Source organism: Rhizophagus irregularis, chromosome 9 (assembly GCF_026210795.1).
Source record: "Rhizophagus irregularis chromosome 9, complete sequence".
In the NCBI taxonomy this organism is placed as follows: Eukaryota; Fungi; Glomeromycota; class Glomeromycetes; order Glomerales; family Glomeraceae; genus Rhizophagus; species Rhizophagus irregularis.
The window spans coordinates 2,005,680-2,032,842 of record NC_089437.1 but is presented as its reverse complement, the minus strand read 5'-3'; the positions used below and the strand labels follow the sequence as shown (position 1 = coordinate 2,032,842).

General features: G+C 25.7%; 2 protein-coding genes across 2 annotated transcripts; both read left to right on the top strand.

Annotated features, from left to right (window-relative positions):
* Positions 1-16,063: 16,063 nt before the first annotated feature.
* On the top strand, positions 16,064-16,486 carry OCT59_029487 (uncharacterized protein; the record flags this gene model as incomplete). Its single annotated transcript, XM_066144254.1, has 2 exons — positions 16,064-16,279; positions 16,349-16,486. The coding sequence occupies 2 exons, from the start codon at positions 16,064-16,066 to the stop codon at positions 16,484-16,486; spliced, it is 354 nt and encodes a 117-aa protein (XP_065994721.1).
* Positions 16,487-22,796: 6,310 nt separating this feature from the next.
* Positions 22,797-26,187, top strand: OCT59_029486 (uncharacterized protein; the record flags this gene model as incomplete). Its single annotated transcript, XM_025309338.1, has 7 exons — positions 22,797-23,007; positions 23,081-23,405; positions 23,470-24,359; positions 24,444-24,637; positions 24,734-25,136; positions 25,224-25,645; positions 25,729-26,187. 7 exons carry the CDS (start codon positions 22,797-22,799, stop codon positions 26,185-26,187), a joined length of 2,904 nt encoding a protein of 967 aa, XP_025176956.1.
* Between the last annotated feature and the right edge of the window lie 976 nt (positions 26,188-27,163).

The following is a 27,163-nucleotide window of genomic DNA, read 5'->3' as shown; positions in this document are numbered from 1 at the left end:
AATTCCAGGTAAACCATATACTTCTGAGATGTCATCCGCAACAGAAAACTTCAGGGCTCGATTGTCTTGATCGATTTTTATAACCAATTTATTTTCAACCTCATCCCTGTCGTAGGCATTATACAAGCTAAAGCCTTTTTCATTCGGAAAGAGGAATGAATAAATTGGGAGAAATTCCAATGAGCCTTTTTCATATGACATATCTCTAGGCGGTGATAAGAGAATCTCCCGAATGGCATTTAGCAAATCCTTAGGAGAAAATTTATCATTAAACTTTTCCTGCCTTAAAGAGTACTGAAATGATTGAATCGTGGTAATGTTGGTTGAGGCGCGGGTAGCTTCTTCATTATCCGACTCATAATTAGACTCATAGTCATTATAATCATCTGGCCCTAAGTCAGATCTATTTTCAGTACAACTGCTCGAATCACTTAAATATTCATCGTGGCCGGCGCTGTCGTAGCGGAGGGCTGGGGCGGTTCCGGTGCGATCAGTTTGGTTGGAAATAGTTGGTGTATGCATGATGTTAGTTCGACAAGTTATACTATCTCTATAAAATTCGGAAATGTTTAATTAATTTTTTTGGTAGTTGCAAAAAGAGATGTATAGCAGATTGGCAAGAGAATCGCGGATAAATTGATTCTCAGTAGGTGGTATTTAGGGTAGTCTTCTCCGTAATCATTATATAAAATATTGGAAGAAGACTACCCTATCACTAGTATGTGCTCAGGCATATATGACATCTAGAGTAGACAAATGCGCGCTGGCCATAATAGTACATAATGCACCTCCAACCACGGACATATTCTTAATAATGACATTTAGGGTAGGTAAGTGCGTAATCTATTATATAAATATTGGCACTTGCCTACTATCATAGTATGTATGCAGGTATGTGTATTCGGGTAGCCTTCTTCGGAATTATTATATAAAAATCGGCTGGCATATCCCAGTAGTCAAATATCCTGACTATGATCCCTCGAAAGTTGCGAGAAAGTGACGGGAAAGTGACGGGAAAGTGCCCGGAACTCAAGGCGCAGTAAATAAACAATAATGTCGGCCAGTACTATTCTTCATCATAAATTCGGCCAGATCTTTGGTCATAATAACTCGGCATCCAAACTGGCATATGGAACTGGTGAACTAATAGGGCTATGCTAGTCACCACTTCTACGATCGCTACTATGGTCGCCAAAATGGATCCTAAAATCGGGTGACCAAAAATCGGCTAGAGTTATCTTCATCATAGTGCCAGCCAAAACTAACCAATATGTTATACGACGGAGGGTGTTCTGGCGTCGGAACAGTATCACGTGACCGGCGCAGTAAGGCGCAGTACCGGCCAGCATTATTCCACAATTTCGGCCAGATACTTGGATATAACAACTCGGCATCCAAGCTGGTCTGAAACTGGCAAACTACCAGTTCCATGACAGTTCTATGACAGTTCTACGGTAACTACCAGGTCACTATCAGGTCAATGTCATGGCGCCAGGCTGGATCCTCAAATCACACGCCCAAAAGATCGGCCAAAATTAAGGCGTAGTGTCGGCCAAAATTAATCGCGATCTATGCGCCTACGCGTGATATTTTTTTACTATATTTTAGCATTTTGATGGATAACAAAATAGGTGGAGAAGGAAAAGCACTCGAATCTAACAGGTAACCAAAGAGACGCAGAATGGTAAAAACTTCGTCATAAAACTTGGAATCCAAACAATTGCAGACAGGCTGAACGCCAACATAAAGAATTCAACAACCAATCAACCATAGAACCCCAATAACATAAATTATATTAGAAAACGATTATTGGTGCATAGAACCAAACAAAAATAGGTACATTTCGATTATTTAGTAACAGTAATATTTAGGATATTTAATCACATGATCACAAATAATAAATGGGAAAAAGCTAAAGAAAAGCGGATTCAAAGGGAAGGAATATAGTAAGAAAAATAACTAGGTATACAAAATTGTCACAAACAGGTTATTTAGTTAGAGTATTTAATCATATTTAGGTTATTAACTTTAGATTATTTAGATATATTTAAATTATTTAGTTATATTTAGATTATTTATAGTCATACTTAGATTATTTAGTTATAATTAGATTATTTATAGTCATACTTAGATTATTTAGTTATAGTTAGATTATTTTATTACTAAATGATCTAGTCTAAGCCATTTATGACTAAATAATATAATTATATTATTTAATCATAAACGGCTAAGAGTAATGTAGATATGAATATAAAGGTAATCATAAAGGTAAAATATTTTTCACTTACTTGATTCCATTCCATTTATTTAGTTCTATTCTATTTGTTTAAAAAGTAAAGAGAATTTTTAAGTAAAAAGAATTTTTTTTTTTACTATTTATTTAAGAAGTAAAGAGAATTTTTTTCTATTAAGATGAAAGATTTTACTTTTAAAAATCTTGTGTAAATTATCAATTTATAAGAGCAGTATATATAAATTATAAATTCATTATAGATTAAATCATTGCAAATGTAATAAATAAATCAATAATATTAGGATTTAAAATTATAAATAAATTTTAAAAGAATTTATTTGGATTTCACTATTAGTAAATTTTTAATTTTAATCATTATTTATAGTAAATTTAATATTTTTAATTTTTAATTTTTACCATTAGTAATTTTTATAATACCATCCTAGAGCTTAGACTCGCATTCATGTAACTCGAGTTGACTCAAGTTAAACTCGCACTCAAGTTAGAAATTTCTTGATTCAAGTCAACTGGGATCACATAGTTGATAGTGCTGGCTGAATCCTATTTGTAATTCCTGCCAGCACTATGATTATAATGGTTTGGGTAAAATTATAGATAAGTTTTTTGGCTTGCACTTTAACTTTAACTCAAATTAACTCGAGTTAACTTAAATCCTGACTCGAGTTCTGGATTCGAGTACTCTTCAAGTCAAAAAAATTCTTAACTCATTTTACTCAAGTTAAGTAATCTTAACTCGAGTCCAAGCTCTATACAGTTAGCAGATTATATGATATTTTTGAGTTTTAATTTTAGTACATCTATTTACAAATTTTTGTATGATAATATCATTATTTTGAACTATAAATATTATTAATATATGATTTTTATATTGATATATTTTTTAAATATACAGTCTACGAACTCTACGTCCTGATTGATTAGGCTTTTGTTATACATCACACTGGTCGAAATAGTCCAAATCGGCTAGAAATCGGATGTCCGATTTTAGGCTGAATTTGGTGATAAATATGGCCGATTTATTAATTTAGGCAAAGTTCTGATTGGCAGGCCGATCGATGCCGATCAGAATGTCTGAATTGTATCTGAATTGCTTAGTATTTTTAATCCGAATTGTTTAAAAAATATTATTCATAAATTTACCGAATTGCAGTGAATTTATTCTGAATTATGGTAAATTTGTGACAAAATTTTCTGAATTGTGGTAAAATTTATTCCAAATTGTAGTAAAATTTATTCCGATTTGTAGTAAAATTTATTCCAATTTGTAGTAAAATTTATTCTGATTTGTAGTAAAATTTATTCCGAATTGTAGTAAAATTTATTCCGATTTGTAGTAAAATTTATTCTGATTTGTAGTAAAATTTATTCTGATTTGTAGTAAAAAATTTATTCTGATTTGTATTCTGAATTGTATCGCAAATTACAGTAAATTTTATTCTGAAATTTAAAATATTACATATACATATAAAACAATTTCACCAAAAATCATTCCAACTTTCTAACAAATCCGGTATACGTTAAATTCCTTAATTCCCATTTGTTTCTACAAATTGGAGATGATTTTCCTACAAAAAAAAAAGAAAAAACATTAAAATAACATTTTTTTTTAAGTTTCAAGTTTCAAAAATCAAAACGTTACCTGTAGGATGGCAAATCGAAGCCAATTTCCATACAAAAAAATTAATAAAATATAATAAAAAATGTTAAATTAAACATTTTTATTAAGTTTTCGTCAAAAAGTTTCGAAAAATCGAAACTTTACCTGCGGATTCCGGTACAATTTGGAGCTGATTTCCTGCAAAAAAAAATAATAAAAAATAATAAAAAAAACGTTAAATTAAACGTTTTTTTTATTAATTTGCGTCAAAAAGTTTCGACGAAACTTTACCTGCGGGATTCTGGTACAATTTGGAGCCGATTTTCCTGCAAAAAAAATAATAAAATCTAATAAAAAAACGTTAATTTAAACGTTTTTTTATTAAGTTTCATAAAGTTTCGAAGTTTCATAAAGTTTCGAAACTTCGAAACTTTACTTGCGGGATTCCGGTATCCAATTTGGAGCCGATTTCCTGCAAAAAAAATAATAAAAAATAATAAAAAAAATGTTAAATTAAACGTTTTTTTTATTAATTTGTGTCAAAAAGTTTCGAAAATCGAAACTACTTGCAGGATTCCGATATCCAATTTGGAGCTGATTTCCTGCAAAAAAAATTAATAAAAATAATAAAAAAACGTTAAATTTAAACGTTTTTTTATTAAGTTTTGTAAAGTTTCGAAACTTTGAAACTTTACTTGCGGGATTCCGGTATCCAATTTGGAGCCGATTTCCTGCAAAAAAAAATAATAAAAATAATAAAAAAACATTAATTTAAACGTTTTTTTATTAATTTGCGTCAAAAAGTTTCGAAAATCGAAACTACTTGCAGGATTCCGATATCCAATTTGGAGCTGATTTCCTGCAAAAAAAATTAATAAAAATAATAAAAAAACGTTAAATTTAAACGTTTTTTTATTAATTTTTTTCAAAAAGTTTCGAAAAATCGAAACTTTGCATGTGGGATTCCGGTATCCATATTGGAGCCGATTTCCCTGCAAAAATATTAATAAAATATAATAAAAAACGTTATATTAAACATTTTTTATTAATTTTTTTCAAAAAGTTTTAAAAAATCGAAACTTTGCATGTGCAATTCCGGTATCCATATTGGAGCCGATTTCCCTGCAAAAATATTAATAAAATATAATAAAAAACGTTATATTAAACATTTTTTATTAATTTTTTTCAAAAAGTTTCGAAAAATCGAAACTTTGCATGTGGGATTCCGGTATCCATATTGGAGCCGATTTCCCTGCAAAAAAAAATAATAAAATATAATAAAAAACGTTATATTAAACGTTTTTTATTAATTTTTTTCAAAAAGATTCGAAAAATCGAAACTTTACCTGCGGGATTCTGGTATCCATATTGGAGCCGATTTCCCTGCAAAAAAAAATAATAAAATATAATAAAAAACGTTAAATTAAACGTTTTTTATTAATTTTTGTCAAAAAGTTTCGAAAATTCGAAACTTTACGGTATTCCTACAATAATATTAAAAAAAAAACGTTAAACGTTTTTTTCAAAGAAGTTTCGAAAATGCGAAACTTATCTGGAATATCGGCGTCCACGTTGGAGCCGATTTCCTATACAAAAGTAAAAAAAAACGTTTTTAGTAATATTAAAAAACGTTTTTTAAAGTTTCGAAACTTTTGTTTCGAAACTTACCTTTGGAAATCAGTATCCAAGTAGGAGCCGATTTCCTATATAAAAGTATAAAAAAAAATGTTAGAAAACGTTTTTTAAAGTAATAGTTTTGCAAAAAAAAATTAATAAAATCAGAACGTTAACTAATGTTCCGATTGAAAATATTAAATGAAAAGTTAAAAAACATTTCGTAAAAAATAAAAATGTTAAAAATTGGAACATTATTTCCGATAAAAAATTAAAAAAAAATCCCAAAACGTTTAAAACCGTTTTGTTTAGGAATGAAGTTAGATGAAGATAAAGTTTCGAAACTTTAGTTTAAATAAAGTCTAAATTCGGTAATAGATCAACTAATTGCCAGATTAATTTTACTGTGGCTGCGGCTTAGTACATCATAAGTTGATTTTGAAAAATCGTTTATTCGAATAACTTCTGAAATTGAGACAATTTTTCCATGCCCAAAAGTTTTGATTTCGACCAGTGCAATTTGATATAAAAGTGCCATAAATCAGACAATATTAGGCAAATTTTAAGCTGTTAATCAAATATGATAATTTTTTGCTAAATTTTTATTGAATTTTTATTGAATTGTTAATTTTCCATAAATCTGAAGTACATATTTGAATATTGTAAATTTTAGGTTGATTTACAAATTTGTCAGATTTTTTTTGATATCAATCAGCCGTCAATCAAATATAATGATTTTTTAACAAATTTTTGTTGGATTTTTATTGAATTTTTATTGAATTGTCAATTTTCCATAAATCTGAAGTACATATTTGAATATTGGGTAAATTTTAGGTTGATTTGCCATTTTGTCAGATTTTTTTTTTAATTTCAACCTAGCATCAATCAGCCGTCAATCAAATATAATGATTTTTTGCTGAATTTTTATTGAATTTTTATTGAATATTTATTGAATTGTCAATTTTCCATAAATCTGAAGTACATATTTGAATATTGGGCAAATTTTAGGTTGATTTGCTATTTTGTCCATTTTTTTTTTAATTTCAACCGGCATCAATCAGCCGTCAATCAAATATAATGATTTTTTGCTGAATTTTTATTGAATTTTTATTGAATATTTATTGAATTGTCAATTTTCCATAAATCGGAAGTGCATATTTGAATATTGGGCAAATTTTAGGTTGATTTGCTATTTTGTCCATTTTTTTTTTTAATTTCAACCAGCATCAATCAGCCGTCAATCAAATATAATGATTTTTTGCTGAATTTTTATCAAATTGTCTGATTGGCATCAATCAGATGTGCCGATTTATAATGTTAGTCAATTTTGGTCTGATTTTTGGCCGATTTTCCATATGTCTGATTTTTTTGATTTCGACCAGTGTCAGGAAATTTTATAGCGCAAAAAATTGTGTAAATTTACGATTTTGCAAGTTTATGAAAGTTTATGGTATAATATTTCAAAAAATTTCAAAATATTATGTAAGTTTACAATTTCGTAAGATTTATGTGATATTACAATTAAAATATTACACAAGTTTTCAATATTGTAAGATTTACGCAATATTACGGTCAAAATATTCTGCAAATTTACAAAACTGTAAATTTGCGTAATATTACAGTTAAAATATTTCGAAAATTTACAAAACTGTAAACCTGCGTAATATTACAGTTAAAATATTTCAAAAATTTACGAGACTGTAAACTTATGTAATATTATGGTTAAAATATTTCAAAAATTTACAAGACTGTAAACTTGCGTAATATTACGGTTAAAATATTTTAAAAATTTACGAGACTGTAAACCTGCATAATATTATGGTTAAAATATTTCAAAAATTTATGAGACTGTAAATCTGCGTAATATTACAGTTAAAATATTTCGAAAATTTACGAGATTGTAAACCTGCGTAATATTACTATTCAATCATTAAAGCTGCGTATGCAGTAAAATGTATACAAGGGGCATGTGATACTATTAAATAATCAAAAATAATATAAACACCTTTTCTTTCATATAAACACCTTTTTTTTTAAGTTTGGGAAAGCAAATTTATTTTTATTTACGAATTTTTTATTATTTACAATTTTTATGTTAAAAATTAAAGTAAATTCTAATTTTTATTATAACTTAATAAAAAATACATATTTGATACTTGTTCGCTACTATTTTATAAATAAGATCTGCGCTGTAAATACAAAGGACGTCGCATCACTACAGCCCAAAAAAACGAGAGTCTCTAGCCGATATTTGGTACGGACTGGGCTTAGCTATTCACTTAATAAATAATAATAAAATAAAAATAATAATCTTCTACGATACGTAGGTAAGTTTCTCCTTACCCTACAATCATCACACGTGACTAAAATTGATCAAATTTATCAAATTTAATTATAAATTTTATTATAGTATAATTACCCAGCCTCTCCCAAAATCTCATTCTAAATTCACGATAATATCTTTGGCCAGTACACGTCTACAGCCACCGCTCAGAGTTACCATTACGATAAAGGACATAATTCTAAATATCAAAATCAGTTTGAATATTCAATAAATACATTTAATTTATATGAATGTAATTTTATTTATTTACTTACATGGTAATCTCTGATAAGGTTCCTCCACTTTTGGCTGCACTGTTGTCCAGAAACCCTCGTTCAAAATATTCTATTTATTCTGATTCAATTAAATGGATTGGTTAATTTGAATTTAAATTCTTTCTTAAAGAAATTATAGATATTAGTCATATGAACCTATTGGCAATAGAGTCCCAAAAATCATGGCGGCTTTTATCATTAATATTGTGGTAGGCGCAGTTTCTGTCTTGGCGTATGTCAACAAGTTCATCCATCATAGCCCAGTTCCAATGGACGTTATAGTGGAAATGACGTGAACGTGTGTGGCGAGGCATTATTAGATTAGATTTGATTTTTATAATTTGATTTTGGGATGAGTGAAAATTTGGGTAGAAAGAAAGTTGTAAAATGTCACTTTAAATAAAATTTGAACAATACCTCTTTGGTTTGATTTTATTTCTCATTTCAAATAAAATTTAATTTATTACACTTTTTATCATTAAACATATTAATTAAATCACATGCGGATATGGATTATCTAAATATAAATATCATAATTAAATCAAAAAATAAAAAAATCTGTGAAAATCATGTACATCAGTGTTGGCACTTGGCCGTTTGGCCGGGGTTGGCCAGTTTGGCCGGCCAAACTGGCCAAAAAAATCTTTGGCCACGGCCAAATGCCAATACAGCCTTAATAAAGTATTAGTATTTTGTTTTTTGGCCAAAATTTGGCCGGAGTTGGCCATTGGCCATTTTGCCATTTTAGCCGGCCAAATCGGCCAAAAAAATTCTTGGCCGCGGCCAAATGCCAACACTGATGTACATGTTTAATTGTTTTAAATATAAATATCAATATATCATATTTAAAATAAAACAATTTATTATTAGCACATTCTATTGAATTTTAAATATTTCGCATACATTTCTTAAAAAAATTAATTTTTTTTTGATCAATTTAATTTAATTAAAAATAATTGAAAATCATGAATTATTTTAAATATAAATATCAATATATCATATTTAAAAATAAAACAATTTATTATTAGCACATTCTATTGAATTTTAAAAAAATCAATTTTTTTTTTAAAAAAAAAATCATCAATATATCATATTTAAATATACAATAATTATATTCTGATTAAATATTTTGCGTACATTTCTTAAAAAAATTATAAAAAAATCTTGTACATTGTACATGCAATTACTAAATATCATCTCCTTGTGATAAATAAAAAATTACGCAACACAAATTCAACACAAATTTAACGAAATTTGGCCAAAATTAATAATTTTTTACCAGAATTATCAACACAAATTGAACACAAATTGAACACAAATTTCAGTCACGATTTATTTATGTCACACCCGCTGTATGATATACATAATTTTTTAATCATTTTATCATGCATGCATTTTTTGTCTTATTTATTTTTGTTTCTTATTTCTTTATTCTTTTGTTCAATATTTTTAATTTTTTTGTCTCTTCTTTCTATTATTTCTTTAATTATATACAATATATTTACATATATTTCATAATTTATTGCTTTGCAGATATAGAAATATTTGTTTATTAATACTAATTATTTTAATATTAACACGTTTTTTTTACCTCTTTTACACGTCAAATGACTAAAAATAGGCAAAAAAAATGGTGCGAATTGCATAAATAAACTATTCACAAATCTGTATAAACTATTTATAAATAGTATAGGTTAATTTGCAAATAGCCAAAAACAGTTAAGAATAGCCAAAAATAGCCACTGCTTTTCACGCCATTTTTTTTGCCGATTTTTAGCATTTTAACCTGTGTTTGTTACTTTGTATCGTAATACTAATAATAATATCCCATGTTTTCTTTATTTCTTTTTACTTGTATTTTAATACTAACAATACTAACAATACTAACAACATGTTTATTTTTTCCTTTCTCTTTATTTCTTTATTTTTTTGTTCAATTACTTTGCAGGTATAGAAATATTTATTTATTAATACTAATTATTTTAATATTAACGCATTTTTTTTACCTCTTTGTTACTTTATGTCATAATACTAACAATACTATCTACGTTTCCTTTATTCCTTTTTACTTGTACTTTAATACTAACGATAATATCCATGTTTCTTTTACTCCTTTTACTGTTTCTTTAACTTTTTTTAACTTAATACTAACAATAATAACAATATTTCTTTTATTTTTATATCTAATACTAACATTACTATAGCTGTTTCTCTTCTTTTTACGTTTAATAATATTGTTACTCATTACTTTTTCTTTTTTTTACTTTTATGTATTCTGTATATATTAATAAATACTTGTAATTTTTTATGGTTTAATAAAATTATATCTAATAAAACATACATTATATAAACTTATAGTACAGAAAATAAAGTACAGTCAACCCTTGTTATAACAAACCCTAGGTTCCAGACCTCAACTTCGCTATAGGGCTATAGTGAAGATTTTAAGAGATTTGATTGGTTAATTCATTATAGCAAGGGAAAATTTATTATAGTTGTCTGAAAAATTTACTATATCAAGGGTTTGCTATATCAAGGTTTGACTGTATTATTTATCAAAATATTTTAAAATATTACAAAATATTACATTGTGTAAAATCACAGAATATTATGATATAAAGCATTACGCATCATAGAATTTCGAAATATTTTAAAAAGTTACAAAATATTACGCTTACGCAAACTTACAGCAGGTCTGAAAACTTACAAAATATTATGTAAAATTACAAAATATTGCGAACTGCAAAATTACAGAATATTACAAATCGTAAAATTACAAAGCTTTACATATCGTAATATTTTGAAATATTTTAAAAAGTTACAAAATATTATGCTTACGCAAACTTGCAGCGGGTCTGGAAACTTATGAAATATTATGATGTGTAAACTTGCGTAACTTTTCGTACTATATAATTTCCTGATGTAAGCAACTTCATTAATACTATAACGAATTATTCGGTATAGTATAATGAATTCTTCAATATAGATATGTTAGTCATACAGATCATGTGACTTGTCAATCTGATTTACCGATTATTCAATTTTTTTTATTATTAATATTGGGTTCTTTTTTATTTATTTTATTGTAGAGGACTTTCTGGACTTTGAAATGGACGCCTGGAATGAAAAGTAAGTGGAGGTTTAGTTTTTTTATTAATTTCATTTGAGAACATTTATTAATGTTCTTTTTTTTCTTTTTTTTTTTCTTAGAGACGACTCCTAGGTTTAAAGAACTAAGGTTCATAGTTATTACGAACTTAGTTTTTTTGTTTTATTTTTTTTTACTAACTGTTTTTATTTATTTATTTTTTTATAAGTTTTGGTAAGTTTTTGAGAATAGAAAAAAACTATTTGTAAGTATTATGAACAATTTTTTTTTGTTATTGTTTTTAATAAAGTAGGACAGTTTACTAACTGTTATTCTTATTTATTTTATTTTTTATAGGTTTAGAATGGATTTTAATTGAAAAAGAGCTAAAATTCATAAGTATTATGAACTTAGCTTTTTTTTGTTTCTTTTTTTTATTAGTGATTAACGGTTTATTATTTGATCTTATTTTTTTTTTTTTTAGGTTTCAGGTGGATTTTGATAAAAAAAGTGCTAAGAATCGTAAGTATAAATCAAATCTTTCTTAGTCTTTTTTTTTGCTTTTTTTAATAAAATAACCCATTTTTATTTATTTTTTCTTATAAGTTTTGAGCGAACTTCTGACAGAAAAAGAATTAACTAAGATTTATACTAGTATGATTGAATCTTAATCTTTTTTTATTTTTTTAATAAAATAGAACAGTTTACTAAGGGCAATGACATATATTAGCTAATATTTTAGGGGGTGGAAAAGTAAAAGAAAATCTTAGGTTACACATAATATAAACCATGTGAAATGGTTGTGATTGATTATAAAATCTTACATGGGAGTGGGGGAGTAAATGTTACTATTAAAATAATATTAGCTAATATATGTCACTGCCCTAACCATCCTTTTTTTATTTTATAGACTTCAATTTGAATGGATTTTTAAAGATGGAAAGAAAATTTGTAAGTGCGAATATGAATTTTAGTCATTTTTTTTAGTTTTTTTTATAAATTTACTAACTGTTTTTATTTTTTTTTTTAGAAGTTTCAGTGGGTGGGTAATATCAAAAGAAGAAACTTGTAACTAAACGAAACAGATTTATTTGCTTAGTACGTATTTAAAGAAATGTGGTAACATGTATATGTGGGTGGTTTCTTTTTTTAGAATATTTACTAATACTTTTAAATTTTTATAGAAATGAGCAATAAATTAACAAAATAAAAATGCGAATTTATAGTTGTATTCTAATCAAAATTATTGTAAAAATTATTATTAATTAAAGAGAATACTATGTAATAATAATATAATTAATAAATAAATTATATACAAATAAATAAATATTTTAAATAAATAAATATAATAAATAAAATTAATAAATAAATATTAAAAAATTCTTTGTTTTATTGAAAAAAAATTTGTTATAAAAAAATCTGTTATATCGAGTGGCATTTTATATATGCAATTCACTCACTTTACTTCGTACTATGTTATACAGTAAATAAATAGTAACTTTGTTATATCAAAGGTTTTTTTCATATTTAAATCAGTACCACCCTGAAAATCTGTTATATCATATTATTTGCTATATTGAGGTTCGTTGTAGAGAGAGGTGACTGTATTAATAAATTTAGTAAATATTATATCAAATATCATAATGAAATTTCAAATAGTATATTTAAAGATTCTTTAAGATATTAATTTTATTTAAAAAATCATATAAATTCTTTTTTTTTCAAATAATACTAATTAGTAATTTATTTTTTTTTAAAAAAATAGCTAATATTATTATAATTCTAATTTTAATAAAATGTTTATTTTCTTATGATAACTTTTTTCTTAAATAAGAAATGCTTCTTTTAAGTATAATAACAAAAAAAAATAAATAAATAAAATGTTTATTAAATTGAGTATTATAATATTTTTATAATTGGTTAGCAATATTTATTTTATCCATAAAGTGATTATAATCATCAATTACAATAGGAATAGGTAAAATTTTTTTATTTATTTACAATTCTAAAAATGGCTTAAATTTAACTGCATTAGTATTTATCTTATATAGTTTATATCATTGAATTCTCTTAATTTAATTTTATTTCCATTATCAATTTGGTGAATAGTTGTAAATATCATTACTGAACAAGCCATTATCTATCCATAAAATGGTTAATACATTATTAACAACTATTTTAAAAAGTGTATTTCAATTCAGTTTTTTGTTTATTTTAAGAATTTGTAAAAAATTAGTTATTTTTATACAAATATTTAAAAAACTTAATATTAGAAAAATAATTGTCTACATAAATATTGAATGATTTATTTTCTGTTGATAATTAAGAAACAAGATGATATATTTTATTATTTATTTTACTTAAATTTGATATTTATTTAATTTTGAATTCTAGAAGTAAAAAATAAAAAAATATGTATAATCAGTATCATAAAGAAAAAGAATTTTGTAATCTTTTAAAATAGATTTATTTTTAATTTTTATAGTATAAATACAGAATCCCATCTACTACTAAGATATATTATCAGTAGAAACTTTACTTTCATATGAAATCTTATTTTAGGATTTGCTTAAATTCTATTAGTTAATTAATTAAAAAGGAAAAAAATCATAATAATGTAATATAAAATTTCCTTTTATAGTAAAATCTTTAAAGAATTTTATATATAAACCTTACCTTAAACTATAAGGTGACTTATCTTAATAGCAGACGGAATTTTATAAATATTTTTTTTAGAAAATCTAATTATGGTGCTGGAACTCTATATTCAAAAATAAAATTGTGATAATTATAAATCTTTCAACACTTTAATAAAATAGAATTTCAAAGAAATAAACTGGTAAGTGGTAACTTTGTTCTACAAGACAAGTACTATTAAATTACCGGTCAGATTTTCAAAAAAATATCTACATAAAAAGTTATAAGCGTTTGAAATTTGGTTATTTTTATATGATTGGCCCAAATTTGAAACAAAAAGTCACATAAATGCATTTATTTTATGAGAATTTACATAAATCGTATTGACATTTAATTATTTTAAGCCTTAAAATGGCTTAAAATATCTTTAATTTACTTAAAAGTCTAAGTTCACCCCCATTTTAGCTTGATTGTTCTTAAATAAATACTACTTTCTGCTTTATTCTTTAGCCGATTTCCTTTTTTTTCCTTTTTTATACATGCTCGTATCTGTTTTTTCTATTTTTTGTCTAAAATTGTGAGTTTTTATTGGCTATTGTGCTTCTCACGTAATAAATTAAAAATTTAAAACATTTTTGAGTATAGAGTTCCAGCACCATATTAAAATAATTAATAACAATATATATATTGATTTATTAAAAACTGGTTGAATATGAGTTACTAAAGGGTAGAATTCCACAATTTGATTTGAATTTAATAAATTCAAATTAGCTTAATTTAATTTAATTTAAAAATTCTTTAATTTAATTGGTCAATTTATAGTGATGATAAATGATATTAACATACAAATTGACTGAAATTAATATTAATAACACTAATATCATCATGTAAAAAAAGAAGACAAATTTGTTTGATAAGTATTTAATATATAATTTAAATTTGATTTGAATTAAATTTGATTTAACAAATTCAAATTAATTTTATATTCAATTCAATTCAATTTTAAAGAATCTTACCGAAGGATTTACTTTAAAATTATATTAAAATAAAGACTAAATAGTATAATTTAAATATATACTGTATATAATATTTAATCTAAATATATTAATAATAATTTAAATTAACTTTTAATTATTTAATAAAAATATTAACATAAAATTAAAATACTTATTTAAAATGCATTAAAAACATGAATTAATTTAAATTTCACCTTAGGTGATTTTACTAATAAAAATTAATTAATTTTACCCTAGATGAATTTAATAATTAAAAATTTAATTTAACCCTAGGTGATTTTTAATTTTTTTCACCCTAGGTGAATTTAATAATTAAAAATTTTTAGTTCACCTGGGGTAATTTTTACCTTATTTTGTATTACATTTGTATTGATACAAATGCGTAAAAAATTTTTTCTTGTAAAATTATTATTACCCCTATTAATACAGTCAACCCTTGTTATAATGAACCCTAGATTCCAGACCTCAACTTTGCTATAGGACTATAGTGAAGATTTTAAGAGATTTGATTGGTTAATTTGTTATAGCAAGGGAAAATTTATTATAGTTATCTGAAAAATTCACTATATCAAGGGTTCGCTATATCAAGGTTTGACTGTATTAATATGATAATTACACGGTGATATTTTATATTTACACCTCTTTCACCATAATGGAATTAGATGGAATCATTTATAAATTTTCCAAAAGATATTGAAGATGTTTTTACACCACCACCAAACTTTTTTATTAAAAGTGATGTAAACTGTGACATAGAAGATACTATTATATTTCCTAATGATAACGTTTTTATTGAACTAGAAGTAGAATCTATAAACCCAGTTATTGATAATACAAATACTTTTAACTATTTTAATAATAATTCAAACTTTCCCATTTATCAATATAATCTTCATATTGGAGATATGTTTAATAACTGGATGTTTATTGATAAGTTTATATATAATTACTATTTGGAAAGAGGATTTAGTTATCAAATATATTAAAATGATAAAGACATAAATGATCATTCTATTATCTAGCATAAATCATTCTGTTATTCCTTAAATGGTAATTATAAAAATCAAAAAATAATTAATCAAAATGTATATCATTTGCGTAATTCTAATAAAACCAATTGTGAGTGGCATTATAATTTTAAATTACCAAAAACTAAACAACATATAAGATGTACAACATTAATAAATACCCATAATTATGAATTAAACTCAGCCCAAATAGCTCATCTTAATGCCAGATATAGACAGTTTAATGATAATATGATGCAAGACTTAGCATTTTTTACAGATTGCAAAGTTGTACCTATTGTACAATTAGAAATTCTTAAAAAAAAATACCCAGAACATGTTTTTCACAAGCAGGATGTCTATAATTCAATTTACAAGTTACATGAAAATAACAAAGATGAAAACCTTGATTCTGGTTTATTACTTAATGTTCTTTTTGAAAAAATGACTGAAGATTCAAATTGGAAGGTATTTGTTTGGCATTCTGATAATGAAAGACATTTATATGGTATTTTTTAGATGTCATCATTTTAACAGGATTTGTATCAAAGATTTAATGATGTGGTGTTAAATGATAATACCTGTAAGACCAACAAATATAATATGTATTTGAATGTCTTTATGGTGAGAGATAATTATGAAAAATTTCAAAATGTAGCTAATGCCACTGGTTGAAATAAAAACTTTCAGTTATGTGACAAATCGGCTAATCTGTCACACATTTTGGCCAAATTTCAGAAATTATTAAAAATTGGCCAAATTTTGACATATATGATTTATAGTCGATTTATTGAATTATTTAATCAAACGTTACATATTACGCATTACGCGTATTAAAAGTTTAAAAAAAGATCATCTTATATATCTTTTTTTAAACTTTTTTTAATTTTTTTCTTCCCTTCCCCTTTCCTTTCCTTCATTTTCCTTTCCTGTTTCCTTTTCTTTTCCTTTCCTTTCCTTCGTTTTTCTTTCTCTTCCTTTCCTTTTCCTTTCTTCTCCTTTCCCCTTCCTCCTTTCACTTTTTTTACTTTTTTTTTATAGGTTTGGCTTTCAGGTAGACTTTTAAAGTACAGAAACTTCAAAGATTCGTAAGTACGAATTCTTTGGAGTTTATTTTATTTTTTTAATATGAATGGTTTTTTTTTTCTTTTTTTATAAGTTCAGCTTTTGGATATACTTCTGAAGTACAGAAACTCTAAAGATTTATAAGTACGAATTTTTTGGAATTTATTTTATTTTTTTTAATATGAACGGTTATTAACCGTTCTTTTTTCTTTCTTTTTTTAGGTTTGGCCATTCAGATAGACTTCTGAAGTACAGAAACTTCAAAGATTTGTAAGTACAAATACTTTGAAGTTTATTTTATTTTTTTTTAATATGAACGGTTACTAACCATTTTTTTTTTTCTTTTTTTAGGTTTGACCATTCAGGTGGGCTTCTGAAATACAGAAACTTCAAAGATTTGTAAGTACAAATACTTTGAAGTTTATTGTTTTTTTTTTAATATGAACAGTTACTAACTGTTCTTTTTTCTTTCTTTTTTTTAAGTTCGGCCATTTAGGTAACTTCCGAAGAATAGAAAAAACCAAATTTTGTAAGTTCAAAACTTGGTTTATTTTTTTTAATATTATGAACAGTTATTAACTGTTCTTTTTCTTTTATTTTTATAGTTTTAGCGTCTCAGGTAGGACTTCCGAGTTCTGAAGAATAAAAAAACTAAGATTCGTAAGTATATACGAATCTTGATTTTAATTTTTTTTGGTTTTTTGATTTTATTAATGAACAGTTACTAATAACCATTTCTTTCTTTATTTTTTAGGTTCAGGTGGGTGATCTAGTAATTGAATTTTGATGTATTTTATACCATTAGATTTGTCGCATCAAGATGAATCGAATGGTAGTAAGATCGTCTCTCTAGGATCAATATTAGCAGAGTTATTATACAAAAACCATTAATATTTTTTTTAATTTTGGAAATTAATCTAGTGATTGGATTTCGATGTATTTTATACCCTTAGAACCGTCTTATCGAGACGAATCGAATGGCAGTATGATCATCTCTCTACGATTAATATTGGCGGAGTTACGATACAATAAAGTTTTAAGTATAATTTTGGTCAAAATTATGTTAATTTTTGGCCAGAATTATAATATACTAATATAAGAAATTTTTTATATAGTCACATCTCTTTATAATCATCAAATATGGACTGTCCCAAATGTGTGACTATAAAAAGAGTTGACTGTATATAATAAACTGTTTACTTTTTGAAGAAATACTAACATTAATAGTTTAAAAGTCCTCTTCTGAAAATAAACCAACATTGCTAGTTTGAACATTCTCTTTTGAAGATGAAATAACGTTGGTAAGGTCAATGCTCTCACCCTCTATAGAAACTATTTTGTTGATATGCTTTTTCACAAAACAATACTCCAATTATCTAAATATCAAAAACCTTTTTTACAGAATTTTTGATGTCTTTCAAATTCTCTGGAAATACCGTTTCAAATTTTTCTCTCAATTCTTTTAGTTCTAGGTACATGACATCAAACACAAATGATCCACAAAATCAACTAACAATAGGTGATATATACAGATTCTTATGCTACTCCAGGTATGGCAACAAATAATAGCATCAGAAATAATATATTTGAATCGTCAAATTCTGGGTTTTAGAGTATTCTTCACAATGCAAATCTAGTCATTTTCTTTATGAAACTCGGCATTATTCTTTTTCATTCACCACATGATAGTCAATTAAAATTCATATTACGTATTTGAAATTTGAAAAAATTTCTTCTTAGACGCGCTTAGGTGTTTCTTATACATATACATTATGACGTTTAACTACTTCTCCCAGAAACAAAACCGTTAACAAGTAATATGGAGAAGGAATTATCTCTTACATTTTAACAATACTCCATTCTCCCCTTGACTTGCCATTCCAGAGTTCCAAACTGAAATTCAGGTCCAAGAACTGTTTCTAAAGTAAAAAATAAAAAGAAACGTTAATAACATTTCAAAAATAAAAAAATAACATGAATTCTCATACTTACAGCATTTTAGTATTTAGTTTATGTAGAGTTTCAGATCAAAATTAACTTTTTTTAACTATTCCCAGTAAAAAAAGTTGATACATTTTTTTATATTCCATCCTTTTTCCGTAGAAAGCTCATATTTCTGGAATTAATAATCTTATATCACAGAATTTATCGAATTGTTTTCATTTTCTGGGAATAGATTTGTAAAAGGATTATTTTACAGAGTTTTTACAGAAATAATGAATAAAATTTTTTATAGGGATATAGTTGTTTTAAATAAAAAATAGATTATCAACTGATTAGTAAATTGATTTGGCAAGTCATATGACTAATGAACCAATCTTTATGAATACTACAGTAAATCTGTAGTTATTATTAAGACGTAATCTGCCTAAAAACTACAAAAAATCACTATATAAATTTGGGAAAAAAAATTAAAACCAAAAAAAGGCATTATCTTGTAATCTGGTGATTGGATTTTGAGAATTTTTTTTCAAATTTATAGCTTTCGATGCACTCTTCAAAACAAAAAAATATTTAAAATTGGACTGGTATATTACAATATAATCACAATAAATGATTTTTTCCAGGTAAATCTTCTGAAGTTCCAGATAAATATTCCGCCGCCCATAAAAAATTATGGTTTCAATTATCTTGCGATATATCAGTCCAATTTTAAATATCTTTTTTTTATTTTGAAGAGGATATTGTTAGCTACTAATTAGCAAAGAAATCGTTGAAATCCAATCACTAGATCACGAGATAGTGCCTTTTTTTAGTTTTAATTTTTTTCTCCAAATTTATATAGTGATTTTCTGTAGTTTTTAGACGGATTACGTCTTAAAATTATTTTTTTATTTTATAAATTTTTTTAATAAATAATTTATCGCAATTTTTGAATTACTGAGAACAGTTTAAAGAGAAAAATAAAATAAAAAAAATGATTTTTTTCAAAAACTTACGAAAACAGTAAATTTTATTGCATTTTTAGATAGAGAAGGTGCGATTATAACCTGAAAATGTTAATTTTAGAGCAGAAAACTTAATTTTTTGGTATAAGCGACTTTGAGATTTTGTGTAACCTAAAAAGTTCTCTATAAGTAAACTTACCTAAGAGTTGGATTTTTCATCCTAAAATCAAGGGTTTCATGTTATAAACTTATAATCGCACCTTCTCCTTCCAAAAATACAATAAAATTTACTGTTTTCATGGGTTTTTGAAAAAAATCATTTTTTTATTTTATTTTTCTCTTTAAACTGTTTTCAGTAATTCGAAAATTGCGATAATATATTTTATATAAATTACAAATTATAAAAAAAAAAAAACTTGACAAGCTGGCTTGAATAAGTCACGGCTTGATTTGGCTTGAAATAAGCTGGCTTGATGACTTATAAATGCAAAAATCTGTAGACTTCAAAATTCTAAAATTCTGAAGTTTACTAAGTATTTTTACAGGTTAAATACTGGTTTAATTTTAAATAATCAGCTAATTTTTTAACTATACATTTAATAGTTAAAATATTATATAATATTGCTGTAAAATTTTATGGTAATCATTCAGCTTTTATTGAAAAAGTTTTGTATGACAGATTTAATTTAATAAATTGCAGATAAATTTGCCTGTAAAATTATTTAAAGAATAAATAAATTATAATTAAATAAATCTATTAATACCAAGAAATTTATAGAAAAAATAACTAGTAATTATATAATTACTAAAATAAAACTTAAATAAAAATAAAATAAAAAAATAATATAAAAAGAAAATTTATATAAAATTTTATATTAAATTAAATTTAAATTGTAAAATAATATATAAATATGAGTAAATAAATAGTTTGTTTTAAATAATATTAATATACTGTAATCAAATGATCTAAATAAGAAAAAATACAAAAATATTTTTTTTTTATAATTTTTTAATTAATATCAATATTATGTCTTAAATTGTAATGATAGAAAATAGTAAAATTTTATTTGAATAAATAATATCTTAACATACTCAACTACTTCACTATATATGTCTGTTATATATTCTTTATCTATTGGTAATCAAGAACTATTAAATTCTGTGTAATATTCTTATTATTGTCTACATTTACTCTTTAATTTCTACTTTTTCTGTGATGAGTATAATATTTAGGTTGTCTCCTAAGATTCTTAAACTATTAATAAATCATAAATGTATTATTTTAGATGCAATAACTCAATTAATTATTACCAGATAAACATTTAGAGAAGTCTGCTAATATTTGAAAGGTCTTTTACGTACTTAGTAGAAATTAAACGTACAAAAATGCTATACATTCGTAACTATCATATTTTAAAATAAATGTTAAAATTTGCTCCATTGAGATCAGAAAATTGGAGCGATATTGACTCAAATTAAAATCCAATTTTTGTTCTATTATGAGTGTTATTATAATAAGTTTCAAGTTTATTATTTGCAATATTAATAAAAACAGTAATAAAGCTCAGCCGCGTTTATATTACACAGACATTAACTATCTATTATCATTCAATAAGTCTAATAAATATCATTATTTACTATTATGCCTTATTAGCCTTATTATTATTATTTATTTTTACGAAGTTAGTCTTATAAATATATTCCATTTTTTCATTTTCAAAATTCCAAAAAAATTCATTTTCTATTCCAAAAAAAAAACAATATTATTAAAATAAATAAAATAAAAAATTTTTCAAACATACATGTTAAAAATCCGATTCTATTGGTATGAAGAATAATTTGCTTATTATTACTTTATTATGCACACTTTGTTGCTGGCAACCAATGTTTTAACATTAAGAATACTGAATATGGTAAGCTTAAATAATCAATAATATATTGTAGTTTACAAAATCAGTTAATTTTAATTTATTTATATTTATAGGAAGGAAATAATACTATATAAGAGGAAAAAGATAGTATAAAATTTTTATTTATTACAGCTAACCCGCTTTGTTCAGATAATGCTAAAAAATGTATATCATGAGAATACGGGTTGGTAATAATTGGTATTTTTGAGAATTCAGTGAACAAAAATATTTAAATTCTTAAAAATCTATTTTAAAACAGAGGGCGATTAAAATTAATAATTCTGTTTAATATAATAACTAAAAAATGGAAACCGTTGTAAGTCTGGAGCGAAAAAATTAGTATTAAGTATTTGTTATATATTAATTAAATTAAACACTCTTAACTTCAGAATATTTGCAAGAACTGATCACCGAAGACTGCAACACGTGGTCATGTTACATATTTCTCACAAGGAGTACATGTTGCAACAGAGATTTCCAGGGGTAATACCCTCCGCCCTCCGGTGCTTTTCCGCTGAAATTTGCGTGTTCCGGAAGGAACAGAGTCATATATACCCATAAGGAAATCACAAGTATTATAAGCGAAACAATTGACAAAAATATATAATCACGTTATTATTATTTTTGACATTATAAACTTGTTCCTATTTTCAAAACACTTCATAAATTTTTACGTACTTTATGTACGACAGTACGAGCGAAAAAGGAGACGAAGGTTAATATTGAAGATATGTAGTATAAATTTGTTATAGAATAATAATAAATATAGAAATTTTAAAAAAAACTTGGTGTTATTACAATGATTTATTCCGATTCTGTTTCATGGGTACAAAACATAACAAGAAAGACAGATGCTTGCCCCGAACTCGGGTATGGCCGTATACTTACTGTACGATATTTTATTACCTTAATTATAAAACAAGATTTCTATTTTTCATTGTTATTTATGTCAATCGATTCATTTTTAAGGGCTAGTTTGTGTTTATGTCATATGATCGTCATTATAAATGTTATGCATGAGTTTCTAATAGGAACAATTCGATTCATTTGCATTTAACTATTTAAAGATCTCTCAGCAGGCTTAACTGGAATTTGTAAGAAAATTTATTCTTTTCGATAAAAATGATTGGTGAAAAAGATCTTAATTCCAATTCTCAATCATTTAAAGCTGTGGATACTCCATTAAATAATGATGAACAAATATTGAATGATATTCATTCGGGATCCATCACTTCACCAACTAAATCTTGGGAACCTATTTTAGAGAAATCTATAAATGCTATCGTATCCATCAAAGCAAATCGTGTGAGAAGTTTTGATACAGAGAGAGCTGGTTAGTCTTATATATATGTACATGTAATACAGAGTCACAGACTTTACGAAACTTATATTTTATTGATTTTTAGCTGATTATTCGGCCACGGGATTTATCGTTGATAAAGAGAGAGGAATTATTTTATCAAATCGTCATGTTGTATCACCAGCACCTATCGTCGCTCAAGCTATATTTAGAAATTACGAAGAAGTAGAATTACAACCAATTTATCGTGATCCAGTTCATGATTTTGGATTTTTTAAATTTGATCCATCCAAGATTAAGTTTATGGATTTAGTACAGATTCCTCTTTGTCCGGAAAAAGCGAAAGTTGGAATAGAAATAAGAGTTGCTGGAAATGATAATTGTGAAACTTTGTCAATTTTATCTGGAACATTAGCAAGACTTGATAGAAGGTAAGATTAAATTACCATTATTATTATTATCAACTTATACGCTAATTAATTTAACCTTAATTAGAGCCCCGTTGTATGGTGCTGGTAATTATAATGATTTTAATACCTTTTATTTACAAGCAGCATCCGGAACTAGTGGTGGATCATCAGGAAGTCCAGTTCTTGATATTGAGGGTAATGCAGTTGCCCTCAATGCTGGTGGTACAAAAGAAGCATCATCTAGTTTTTATCTTCCTTTGAATAGAGTAAAAAGAGCTCTTAAGTATATTCAAGAAGGAAAAGAAGTTCCACGTGGAACTCTTCAAACAGAATTTGAATATAAACCTTATGATGAACTTCGACATTTGGGTCTTAAATCAAGTATTGAACAAGAAATTCGAAAAAAGTTTCCTGATGAGACTGGATTATTGGTGGTTCGTATTGTATTACCAAAAGGGCCAGCTGATGGTTTACTTATACCTGGTGATATTATAATTCGTGCAAATAAAAATATGATAGCCAATTTTACACAATTATTTTCAATAATCGATGATTCAGTTGGGGAAGATATTGAATTAACAATATGTCGTGGAAAAGAGCAACTTGATGTTAAATTGAAAATCCAGGATCTTCATTCCATAACACCAAATCGATTTGTTGAAATTGGTGGTGGTATAGTTAATGAGCTATCATATCAACTTGCTTATTCTTATTCATGGTCTGTTGGCGGTCCGTATATAGCTGAAGGAGGTTATATGTTTACTTGTGCATCAGCCTGGCGTATGAGTATTATCACTAGCGTTAATAATATCCCAACACCAAGCTTGAATGAATTTATTGAGGCCATGAAAACTCTACCAGATGGTGCTAGAGTACCAATAAAATTTTATCATATAACTAACATCAATAACGAAAAAACTTCAATTATGCATGTGGATAGGCATTGGCACAAATTTAAAATAGCTGTTCGTAATGGTATGTATTTGGTAGTATTTACTTATATTTACACTATTTTAGCTTTTTCCTTATGAATATATTAATTTTGTTATATTTTAAAAGACACTACTGGATTATGGAATTACGAGGAAATGCCTCCTTCTCCATCTATTCATTCATATAAACCTGAAACAGCACAAATTCAAGATTTGGACGAATCATTACAACCTGCAGGAAAAATTTGGCCTTCACTTGTTACAGTTACTTTCAATTTACCATATAATGTTAATGGATTGAGAAATACATCAAATACACAGGTAAAATAAACTTTCTTTTTCGTTTTTCTTTTTATTTTTTATTTTTGATTTTTGATTTTTAATTTTTTTTTTTTTGTTTGTTATTGATACATTAAGTTTTATGGTGCGGGAGTGATATTATCCATTGATCCACCTTTAATTTTATGTGATCGATATACAGTACCAATAAGCATTGGTGATATTTTTATCACTTTTGCTAATAATATTATTATACCTGGAAAATTAACATATCTTCACCCATTATATAATTATGCTATTCTCACATATGATAAAACATTATTAGGAAAAACTCCTATCAAAGCAATTGAATTAAGTGATAAGGAATTAGTACAAGGTGATTCTGTTTATTTAGTAGGAATTTGTAGTGATTGTACACCTGTAGTGAAGAAAACTACTGTAAAACGTGTTACAAATGTCTATTTATCGAAATGTTATCCTTTAAGATGGAGGGGTTTAAATTTTGAAGATGTTAGATTGGATGATTATGTAGAATCATTAGGTAAATTTATATATTAAATCAATTCCGATAACGTTCATTAAACAAAATATAATTAATAACAAGTTATTTTTTTTTTTTTAAATCTAGGCGGTGTATTATGTGATAGTGATGGAAACGTACAAGGGTTATGGTTAACTTATTCTGCACAAGATAATAAACATAATGATCTTACATACAAGTGTGGATTTTCAATATCTTTAGTGAAACCAATTTTAAATTCTCTTAAATTAGATGAATTTCCAAAATTACATGGTCTTGATATTGAATTTTGGACAATACAAATATCAAAAGCAAAAGATTATGGTTTATCAGATGAATGGGTTAGAAAAGTTGAATCTATACCAAATTCAAAAAATAATTTATTACGTATATTAAATATACTTGATTCAACAAGTCCTTCAGGAAAATCATTAGAAGTAGGTGATATTATTTTAATGATAAATAATAATATGGTAACGAAAATGTCTGATTTACCTATGGCTTTTCATTATTCAGAAGAAGTTGATATGGTAAATATTTTATAAATTTATTAATGAATTATTTGTTTATATTTTTTTCTTAGTTTATTAACAATAAAATTGTTTGTTTACAGTTAATATTACGGGATGGAAAAGAATTAGATATTAAAATAAAAACAACCCCATATTATGGAAAAGAGACGACAAAGATTATAGGATGGTCAGGTGCAATTATACAAGAACCATATGAAGCAGCATTAGAACGAATTAAAAATGTACCAACAGGTGTATATGTATCATTTAGATTTAATGGTTCACCAGCATTAAAATTAAGCCAAGGAGTTTGGATTGTTGAATTACAAGGAAGAGAAGTGAATGACATAGATTCATTTTTAAAAGCTATATATGCACATGAAAAAGAAATTAAAGAAAAGCCTGAAGAAAATAATGATGGATATGTAAGAATTAAAACTATTAGTGATACAAATGTTACAGAAGTTGTAACTATGAAATTAGACCCACATTACTGGGGTATTTGGCAGTTGGTTGAAGATAAAGAAGCGTTAACAGGATGGAAGTTTATCGAATCTTAAAATTTTATTTATTTATTGTTTTTTTTTAAAAAAAAAAATATTTGTATTTTTTTATTTATTTATTTTTATTTATTTATTTGTCTTCAATGCAATTTTAGAGAAAAGTCTAAGTCTACATTATTAGAAAAAAAACTATCAATAAAGTATATTGAAAATTTAACTTACTTGTAAATAATAACGAAGCCTGGGAAAATTTTAGTTGTGAACTAAAAATATAGAGTGCCTCTTGGTATATAATAAAATCCCAGTAGTAATATCTGAAATCCGATATTATTATATTTTTAATTTAACTGCGTCAAAAACAAAAAATCGATTGTAACAATAAAATTATTATTTATCGATTTTTATTATTAAATAAATCTATTATTTAAGTAATTATGCATGCTTTTTCATTTTAAAGTATAGAATACTAGTCTTGATTTGTATTAAGTTTTCCAACTAATTTTAACTAAATAAATTGGATTATTGGATTTACATAATCATCTACCCCCTTTTTTTTGATTTACAGTAAAGCTCGTTTATTGTTTACAAATATAGTAAATCATTTTAAGCAAGATTTGATACCGGCATTAGTATAGTAGGACGAAAATGTCTTCATAGTTCATACGTGGTAGAAGAACTACTACATTCGAGCAATTATCAGCAATTATTGTATCTAGCGCCTAGTAAATATATAATAGCAAGAAATAGGTTAGTCAAACCACAATTTTATAGTGATACCATGATCTTTTATTGATTACATCCATGATCCACTTACCGGTTTCACCCCTTTTCCCTGCTTTGGCGGAGATCAAAAACCAAAAACCAATGGAGAAAGCCAAAATGATACATATATATAGCAACCATGTCCTTCGAGGATCACTTCGATGTTGGACCAAGTTGCGTACTAATAATTGCATGTATCGATAAATTTCCATGTCCTATTTCAAAATTAATAAAAAAATCTCATTGTACTGATATTATTTATTATTTCGCG